This window comes from Haplochromis burtoni, unplaced genomic scaffold (assembly GCF_018398535.1).
Source record: "Haplochromis burtoni strain Fernald_Lab_line unplaced genomic scaffold, NCSU_Asbu1 Contig_230, whole genome shotgun sequence".
NCBI lineage: Eukaryota > Metazoa > Chordata > Actinopteri > Cichliformes > Cichlidae > Haplochromis > Haplochromis burtoni.
Genome location: NW_024582591.1, coordinates 731,068 through 741,327, shown reverse-complemented (window position 1 = coordinate 741,327; position 10,260 = coordinate 731,068). Strand labels below are relative to the sequence as shown.

Genomic DNA, 10,260 nt, shown 5'->3' with positions numbered 1-10,260 from the left:
GGATTTCTGAGCTATCTGATTGTTTTCTGCTTCCTCTGTATTATTGTAAGGTCTTTACCTTACAACCTAAAGCACCTTGAGGCTGATTACTCCTGCTCTTCTGATTAGTTTTAGTCCTTTTAGTAGGTGAATAATAGAACCAAGTTAAAAAAGAATTCTACTGATGTGTGTAATATTCCCCAACTTAGTTCAAGCACCATTAAACAAAATTTCAGGGTAATCTGCCTGAAAACTTGGTAACCTCGTAAAGTAAGGACAGCATCTTCACCACAATTGAAAGTCCCTGAGTTCAGACATTTAAAAAAAAAAAGAAAAAAAGAGAAAGACCTTAGACAGAAACCAGTGGTGGCTTAGCAACTGTCACCAAGCAACTTACTACGGGTCCTGCTGCAGCTTGGCTTTGCTGATGTAAGATGCTGTTTGTTGTTTCAGAGTAATTGTATTTTGCGTCGCATCTCCTCGCTATTGTTATCGGACACGTGCCGGACTGAAGAGTGTCACTCTTCCAAACAGGATATTGATCCTAATCAGGTCTTTGAGGCCATGTGCTGGTGGGTGCGTGAGGTGGAATTTGTCTGTCTCTCTCTCTCTCTCTCTGTAAAGCTCTTACTGGCTGCCGCTGGCTGAACCTCCAATCCCCCTTTTAAGCCGAGTTCCAGCTCGACGATTTAAAGGGTGAATGACTTTCCGCCGCTGGAGGGGGAGGAAGGGACACGGTGGTTTTGATGAAGACAGATTGGGCACTTAGTCCTTGTGATCCCAGGACCTGAGTGGAAGATCTAACTACACTGTCACAGCTGGATAGCCAAACCTCTGATGTAACCCCCACTGAGGTTGCATTTCCCATATTTCATTCATTAATAGTCAAGGTGTCTCTGACGTCAAAGCTGGATAAATGTTTCAGAAATATTCAGACGCTTGTGCATCAGCATGGACACTAGATGCCATCTGTGCTTCTTATTTAGGATTCAGGATGTGAACTCGATGCTTGGTGGCTCCTCTGTGGATGCACTTGAGCTTGAGCAGATTTATGTGGTTGCTACCTAGCAAAGAATTAACAGCTTACATTGTTGAAAAGCAGACTGCCCTTCTGAAACAAATGTTCACCATCAGTTAGCTGGAATCCAATCCAATGGACAATATTGATCAACCTACTTATTCTCTGATTTTCTGTGGTGCTTCTTTTGTTATTGTTCCTGTACTGTTCTCTGTATAACTTTACAGGATTAGAAATAAAAGGCATAAAATATAGAAAATATTAGTTTAAAATCTTTAAACTAATGTCTTTAGATTTAAATCACAGACAATTTTTTGTGTTAGTCCTTTTAAAGTTTAAATATGTATTCTTGCAGCAACTGCATAAGCAGAAAAGCCAGTTAATGTTAAATTGGTTTATAAAATGCATAAAGCTTGAGATCCACATATTTAAGATTGTGCGCCTCCATCTGGTTTCTCTTTATCTCGCTACTTAACAGCTTACACACAGATGTGATTATCCCTCAAACCTGAAGATAATATTCTTTGTCTACATCACAACACTTTTGTGGGTAGCATGAGGTTTGGGAAATGTTGCTCCAGGAAGGGGTTGGGTTCGAATCCAAGGCGGGTCTTTTGTGTGGAGAGTTTGCATGTTCTCTCCAGGCCTGTGTGGGTTTTCTCCAGGTACTCTGTCTTCCCCTCGCAGTACAAAGACATAAATCAGATAAGGTTAATTAATTGGTGAATTAACTGCAGGTATAAATGTGAGCGTGAATTGTCTGTGTTTATGTGTATTAGTCCTCCAACTGAAGGTCGAACTGTCCCAGAGTCTTCCCCGCTTCTCGCCCTGTTACAGCTGGGATGGACTCCATCCTCCCCTTGAGCCTGAAGTGGAGAAGCAGAAGAAACAGATATTTTGGCACATTTATGCATCCCTTCTATCTCCTGTTCCCCAGGTGCCCCAAGCTGCTTTTGAGTCACGGTGTTAAGCTTTTATTTTTTCTTCTTGATGCAATTATGAGGTCTGAATTAATTATAGAACATAATATATAATAAAAGTATTCACTGTAATCATATTGGAAGTCAGTACAAATGAGATGGCGTAGGTGTTTTGATGACAATTATTGTGCCGAGGAACGATTTCACACACATAACATCACAGATTGACAAACAGTAAATGCAGTACATGCCGCCTGACTTGTACAGGTTAATAATATTGTCAGATTAAAACCAGTTGACACATCTAGACAACAACAAAAACTCAATTCAACTTCAGTGTAAATTCCCAAAAGCAAATATTAAAGCTAAAACTGTTTCCTGGTCTTTTATGCGCAACTGGTTTCTCCTCAGCCTCCACCAGCATTTACATTTCATTTCAACTTTGACTGAATCTCCCAGTTTTCCAGGCTGCTCCTTATTTTAAGGTGCACGTCCATCTTCTAATTTCAGGTACATGACCAACTATCATTACTATACTTCCTCCAAGAGACATTCTCCCCAAGTGTAGTATTTGTCTTTAAATTGTCTGCTGCATCACGTTTTACACCAAAATGAACCATCAGATCAGACTGGGATTAAGCCGGGGTTGAACTGGGCAGCTTCCGTGTATGAGCAGCACCTTCATCAAAATCTGTTTTGTATTGGGCGATAGGAAAAAAAAAATAGGTCACTTCTCACTCTCTCGCCATCAACATCACCCTGCCAATCTGCAGCCAGCCAAAGTGTAACCCTTCCCTCAATCCCCTCCTCCTGACCCTGGGCCTGCTCCAGCACTTAACAAGGATTTAATGTTTCCCAGTCATCTGTCAAGCAGATCAGAGCTATAATGCAGAGCAGCAGGTCCCGCAGATGAGAGCGCAGCCCGTCAGTCCCGAAAGTCTGGAAAAACAACAGTCGGGGGTGGGCTGCATAATCCGACAATTACTGTAATAACCCTCAGTCGCTCAATCCCTCACTCAAAAAGTGCTTTTCCTAATGAGAATCTCATGTTTGCGAGTTGAATGCAGTTTACAAGTTGAATGCAGTCTCTCTGGACATTTGCATATGTTGTTAGAGAGGTCATTCATAAAATACTACTTTTTACAATCCGTTGGCAGTATGCTGCTGCCAGCTGATCTCAGGGCAGCTTTTATTTAGACATTTCTGGCAGAAAGAGGATTCTCTGACAGAAAACAGAAAATATCACCATACGATGATAATGAGGGTGTTTGACATGATAGTTATCAGTTTCTTAACCCAGCGACTGCTGAATTGCAGCTAATAAATCTATGTAGCCAGGGTGTGTTGATTCTGTGATATAAAACTCCGTTATCAGGTGCAGCCACTCCTTTTCCTTCAAAGCTTGTTCAGCGTCTGGTGCAGCCTCATTCACTGTAGTATTAGTGCTAATTAGATGGAACAAATCTCTGTTTTTGTCTTGCATGTGCTGATAAAACGTAGTGAATTAATAATTAGTTAAATATTTTTTGAAATATTGTACAGCTTTTGATATGTGATTAACCTAACCAGGAAGTTTAGTAAATTAAAATAAACCCATTAAATGCTACTTCTCAATGTTTGATATTTATTAGCAGCTTTATGCCATGTTAAAGGTCTGTATTGGGGAAAAACTAGGATTTGGGAATAAATCGCGCTCCCTTTGTTTGTTCCATGATGATATGTCTGTTAATCATCTGCCAGGTTGGCCAGGCAGCAGCAGAGGTGTGGCTCATTTATGCTCAAAGAACTTTCTCAACGCTGATACATGAATAATGGTAATTACTGACTCGTCCATATAAAAAATAAGCCAGCATCTGTTATAGTTTAGAGCAGAGTTGAGCAGACACAATGCAGATTCACCTTCATTTTGTGCTCGCAGTTAAAGACTGTTGTTTTTGTTATCAGTTAACCTGTTACTGTATTCTATAAAAGGGGATCTCTCTTTACAGTCATGTTGGACAAAAGAAAGTGGCAAAAGTTAACACTAAAGATAATTTTTTTTATCATTATTTTACTTTTTATTCAATTAATTACTAATAGCTGCAGCTCTGGTTCAGTTTAATTCAGTTCAAGAATATCCCACATGTCAGAAGATCCCCTATGAGCAACAACTCTGCAACAGTGGAAAGGAAAAACTCCCTTTTAACAGGAAGAAACCTATAACTGAACCAGGCTCAGGGAGGGGCGGCCATGTGCCGCCACCGGTTGAGAGTGAGGGGAGGAATACGGGACAAAGGCGCACGGGCAAAAGCCAGAGATGAATAATAATCACTATAAGCACAGTGAGTGAAAAAAAGAAAGTGAAGAAGAAACAGCGCATCAAGGGAAGCCCCCAGCAGTCTAGGCATAACTAATGGAGGATTCAGGGTCACCTGATCCAGTCATAACTATATGCTTTATCAAAAGGGAATCTTAAAAGTAGAGAGGGTGTCCGTCTCCCAAATCCAAACTGGGCCCAAGCCTCTGCCTCCCGTTCTACTTTTAAATACTCTAGGAACCACAAGTAAGCTGGCAGTCTGAGAGCGACGTGCTCTGTTGGCATAATATTACCATAGTACTGAAGGCTTTTTGTGTTCTTGACACACGCCTGTTGCTTTCAGATGGTAAAAGTGTAGGTGGAAAGAACAATACTAGTGGTTGTTCCCACTTGCTTCTGAACATTGCGGCAAATATTGTGTACAGAGAAAAACCTTTTATGTGAACCGGTTGCTGTTAACATGTCGGCTTTACAGTATGCTGTCTGCAGGGTAAGAAAACAAAACAGAATGTCTGAACGAGTCGCACTGAACAGCATATTTACAGTATGAAGGACCGAGCTCTTCATCGCGCTGTCTCCCTCCATCTGTTATCCTCAAGGACGTTCGATCAGACCAAAGCAGTTTGGATACGCTCTATTCATGAGAGTTTTTATTATGCTTACAACCGTGACCTGCATGCATGGGCTTACACAGTGCTCCCATATTTATATAAGCTACACCTGAATGCACTGCATGCATTTATTTATTTATTTGAACAGAAAAATGTATTGGTAAAAGCTTGTTTTCATCTGCAGCCCTTCACCAGTTTCTCTTAATGAAGTGCAGATAAATTTACATTGTTTAGATTCCAAACATTAAAGATAATAAAACTATTGATTAAAACTTATGTAATCTTTTTTTTTCTGACCTTCATCTCACAAATTACAGATTTCACAAAAAGAAAAAGCTGGAGGTTCACAAGAGAGAATGATCACAAGTGATTTCACCACCAGGCATTTGTATAAAAGATGTTTTTCACAGCAGACACTTTTTTGGTCATATGATGGACACAACATTATAAAACTTGAGCATCCAAATAGTCATTTTGATTGTTTTATGTTTATGTTACCACTGAAGTCTAGATATTGTTGTTTTTATTGTAGCTGGTTTTAATTCTGCTTGTGATGGTATTAAATTTTTTTTAAAAAGCCATTTTAGTTGGGAACATACATACGCTACTGATTGTTTTACATTTTTCAATAATTCAGTTACTGTATTGATCTAAACCTATGAATCCTTCAGAACTGAAGAAGCTTCTCACATGAGGTGAAACGTCTTCAAGCAACTTAAAGAAGTCCAGACGCTTTTCTTTCCAAGCTCCTTACACTATGATGACCTAGATGACTGAGAACCTTCACAGACATATGGATCCTAATATACTAACAAGTTTATTCAGAAACTCTAGGAACAAAAGGTTTTATTTTTTATAAACTCTGAATTTCCAAATTTTCCAAGAAATGGTGCAAAGTGAAAGCGGTTGCTCTTTTCCTCTCTTTGTTACCAGGCTCGATGGATCCATGCTTTCGTGATATATACCGAGTTCTAACCCTACCTTCTGAATGTTGCTGAGGAAATTGAGACTCATCAGACCAGCCTAAGTTTTTCTAATCTTCTCTTGTCCAGTTTTGGCAATCCCAAGCCTTAGCTTCTTACTGTTAGCTCAGCATAGTGGAACCCAGAGTGGTCTTCTGCTCCCGTAGTCCATCTGCTTAAAGGTTTGATGTGTTCAGGGATGCTCTTCTGTAAATCTTGGCGGTAGCGAGCGGTTATTTGAGTTACCGTTGCTTTCCTATCAGCTCAAAGCAGCCTGGCCATTCTCCTCTAACATCAACAAGGCATTTTCCCCTGGAGAAGTGTGGCTCATTAGATATTTCCTTTTTCAGATCCTTCTCTGTAAACCTTAGAGATACCTTACAGATAGCAGATCAGCAGTTTCTGAAATACTCAGACCAGCCTGTGTGGCACTAACAGCCATGCCACATTTGAAGTCACTTAAACACCTTTCTTCCGCATTCTGATGCTCAGTATTGCGCCTAAATGTATTGAGTTTCTGTCATGTGACTGGCTGATATTTGCATTATGTGCAGTTGAATAGGTGTCCCTAACAAAGTGGCCAGTGAGTGTAACTGTGACAGTAATCAGAAGCAGATTGATCCTGGATTTATAAACTTTCTAATACGAATTGGGAACGTGTCACAAACCTTTGGTTGAATCCTATAAAATAAATTTCAGCAGTGAGGCGTCTCTATAGGAGCATATCAGTGTTACAGGCTCTGCACACGTGTAATGCGGTGGTGCTGAACCGTATGTCACTGCCGCACAGTCATTTTAATATCATCTGAGCTGCCGCACACCGTGCGCATGAACCAAAACAGTGAGTACCCAGCACATCACGGCTTTGCATCCACTCTCCCATGCTCTACTTGTGTGACCTCCCCCCGCCCCCATCCGTCTATATAAACTGCAGGGAACCCCCATCAGGGCATTAAGAGACTTCACTCAGCTGGAGATTACCGAGGGATGAGGCTGCAGGCACATCAAGAAGGCAGAAGCTGTAAATTTCGCTCCGGGATTTATCCAGAAAGTGTGTTTTATTTGTATTTTTGGAAATGCACGAATTAAACTTTGAAATCGGTGTTCCGCAGAAACAGGTTTAAGCAGCATATTAAGGTCTTGGGCCTGAGTTAATGCAGTAGAACCAACAGGGGGGAACTTCTGATTATCTGAGACTAAGTTTAGTCACCTTTAATCCCAGAGAAACGAGACGCTTCTGGTTCACCTGAGAAGGATAAAAAGCTTCTGAAGTGTCTTTTAAGAAGTAAGAAGGCTGTTTGTTTCTGTGCTGGAAGAGGTTTAATCCCACCGCTGTGTATAATCCAGTCCATCCCGATTTTGCCGCCGGCACCATGCTGTCCAGTGTGCGCCGTCACAGCCTCCGCCTGCAGAACGAGCTCCACCGGTGGAGCATCTGCGACGCGGGCAGCCACCCGCTCTCGGACAGCCTCCTGGCGAGGGTCCCCGCCTGCATCTCTCGCTCCAAATCCTGCGCCAGCTCCGCCGGGGAGTCGGACGGGAGCAGAGGGAGCTGGTCCTCCTCGGACTCAGTCATCTCCACCGACTCCGCCGGGGAGCACTCCGCGGAGCCCGGGAGACCGTATCGGGTGGTGCTGCTGGGGGCCAGCGGGGTCGGTAAGACGGCTTTCGCCAGCATCTTCGCCGGTGCAGCGGACAGCATGGACAGCGACGACTGCGAGCTCTGTGGAGGTGAGAGAAAGACCTTATTAAAGTGCCCGAGAAAGTTACACTTCTATTCTTCCTGTAATACTCGTGTGTATATTGTTATATGAATATATATAAAATAACATAGTAATAGAAATCATAAAGTAGAAGAAATAAATTGTATTTATTCTACTTTGTATAGTGTATATTTGTCTCCTATTTTTGCGTTAGCTGCCCTGCTATAACAATGTAAATTTACAATAACAATGTAAATTTCCCTGCTATGGGATTAATAAATCTTATTCTATAATAAAACCTTAGCGCTGCAGTTATTCTAATAATAATGCTGTTTCACGTTTTGCTGATTTAACTCAGATCTAAGTGTTTGATTCCTGTTTAAATTCAGATGAAGTGACTGAAAAGGAAATTGAAGTGGATGGAGAGCCTGCCTCTATAACTCTGATTGACACCTGGGATTCAGAGGTGAGTTTTTTTACAAAATGAATCAAAGAAGAGACTTCACCTGCCTGTGTGTGAGCATACTAAGCCCTGTGTGTGCTTTGCAGACTGACAGTGAATGTATGTACGAGCGGTACATGCAGACTGGGGATGCCTACCTGTTGCTGTACTCTATAACTGACCGGGCCTCATACCTGAGAGCATCTGAGCTCCGGATAACCCTGCGTCGCTTCCGCCCTGCCCAGAACACACCGATTATCCTTGTGGGGAACAAGTGTGACCTGGTGCGACGCAGAGAGGTGTCAGTGAGTGGTAAGGAGGCCTAATCTGAGTCTGTTTATGCTTCTCTTCTTTTGATAAGATGATCAAGTGCCTGAAACTGTCTCCTCCCTGTTTCAGAGGGTCGCGCTTGTGCCGCTGTGTTCGACTGCAAGTTCATCGAGACTTCGGCCGCCATGCAGCACAACGTCTGGGAGGCTTTCCGCGGCATAGTGCGACAGCTACGTCTACGACGGGACTCCAAAGAAGCCAACAAACGCCGCAGGCACAGAAGCTGCACTACCCGCCGAGAGAGCATCCCTATGAAAGCCAAACGTTTCCTTGACAAAGTGGTGGCAAAGAACAACCCCAGCGTGGCGTTCTGGCTGAAATCCAAGTCCTGCCATGATCTCTCTGTGCTGTAGGAGCCTGATGGGTGAAGCCAGATCTACATCACACCTTTGAGCAGGAGAACAAGTTACTAGGTGGAGGATAAGCCTACATCTGAGGTGGCTACAAAGTTGGATGGTTCGCACGCAGCCTTCACGGTGTTCACATCCACCCTCCAAACAGCCGGGACGGTGTTAGGAACGCGTTGCAATCCAGCACAGACTGAGAGGACTCGGCTTAGATTGTCTGCCTTTGAAATGAACTTTGTTAGAGGCCTCGTGTCTGTGTGACAGAAATGTCTAAGATTAGAGACCAGCTGATGGAAACTGAGAAAAGGAAGTTATTTATTTATTTATTTTGTTGTTTGTGTTTTGAACAAACGCATTTTAACAGCCTTTTCTCTCCTTTCTTCTCTTTTTTCCTGATCAGTTTGCTCCGATTTTTTGCCAAATTTTGACTGTTGATCCCAAAGTGCTATGATTTGTAAGCTACTTTGTGCAGTTAATGTCTTTGATTATGTGTACGATGATCTTTTGACAGTTACTTTATTTATACGTGTCGTATTTTGCACTTGTTGTACATAAAACCACATTGATAATGTATCTTTTTTTTTGTTTTAAGTGTTGCTTGATGAAATAAAGTGACATAACAGCTTTTGGAAGGGAAAAAAATAACACTCTTTTGTCTGCCATCTCCACATCACTGATGAGAAATGATAATGGGTGACTCAGCTTTGACACAAAGGAGACACACTTGGACAAATAGGGTCTCGCAGCAACACTGCGCTGATGCAGGATGAGTCAGGTGGTGACATTAAACCTGAACTTACTTCAGCAACATTAGTCCCCTGCGCGTCTGATTGGGTACGGTGATTTGGCTCCCAGTGTGGCACCGGACAAGCTCTCAAGCTTGGTGTTGTTGGGAAAACGGTCAAATGCAGAAAAATGTGTTGCCAAGGTAACATTCAGAGGAAGTGTGTTTGGTTCAGAGAGCGTCGGGCAGATGGTGTTGGCCGCAATACCGGGCTGTGTGCACATACAGAGCCACGCTTTACATAACAGAGTCACTTCCAGCTTCATCCGCTGAACCATCGACTCTCCAGTCATAGGTTCTGGTTAAATAGCGAGGCCTGTGAAACAGTGACTCACTCGCAGCCTGTTTTCCTACAGTCACACAGTTTTGTGGTTTGTGTGTCCAAGCAGCTCTCCACAGCTTGTAAACCTCTCAGCTCAGGATGACTTTATGCATCAGGTCATATAACAGATAATTCCAGCTGATACGTGTGAGGTTGGGTCATAAAGATGAAGCCTTTAAGACACACCTTCTTTTTCCTGTTTTTACAGTTTCATGTGCGTCTTGACCTCCTGAATTGACCTCAAAGCTTTGCATTCCCATGAGGCAGTGGATTGTCAGTGCAATCAGCGAGTCGGTCCTATTGTCTACGCATAGCTCCTTATCAGGTGCTGCTGCTGATGGAAAATCTGCCAGGAAGCACAGCAATGGTGCATAGGTCAAAGTCTAAGAGGTAATCAGAAACTTAAACAATGAGCAGCGAAGAAATGAGAACGATTACACAAATTTCCCCCCCTCGTTTTCCCCGCTTCTTGTTCTATTTTTGTCCAGAATTCACGCACATGCCGGCTAAAATTCACAAATGCTTTGCTGAGACGTTCCCTTTAAA

At 42.6% G+C, this 10,260-nt stretch overlaps 1 protein-coding gene across 1 annotated transcript; it reads left to right on the top strand.

Annotated features, from left to right (window-relative positions):
* Positions 1 to 5,718: 5,718 nt before the first annotated feature.
* gem (GTP binding protein overexpressed in skeletal muscle) lies at positions 5,719 to 9,614 on the top strand. Its single transcript, XM_005937581.3, has 4 exons — positions 5,719 to 7,517; positions 7,879 to 7,955; positions 8,039 to 8,243; positions 8,331 to 9,614. The coding sequence occupies exons 1-4, from the start codon at positions 7,160 to 7,162 to the stop codon at positions 8,612 to 8,614; spliced, it is 924 nt and encodes a 307-aa protein (XP_005937643.1). The 5' UTR covers positions 5,719 to 7,159; the 3' UTR covers positions 8,615 to 9,614.
* The last annotated feature ends 646 nt before the right edge of the window (positions 9,615 to 10,260 follow it).

Coding starts and splice junctions, on each gene's coding strand:
- gem (XM_005937581.3), top strand. CDS start 7,160: ATGCTGTCCAGTGTGCGCCGTCACAGCCTCCGCCTGCAGAACGAGCTC. Junction 7,956..8,038: donor TTGACACCTGGGATTCAGAG/GTGAGTTTTTTT, acceptor TGTGCTTTGCAG/ACTGACAGTGAATGTATGTA. Junction 8,244..8,330: donor CAGAGAGGTGTCAGTGAGTG/GTAAGGAGGCCT, acceptor TCCCTGTTTCAG/AGGGTCGCGCTTGTGCCGCT.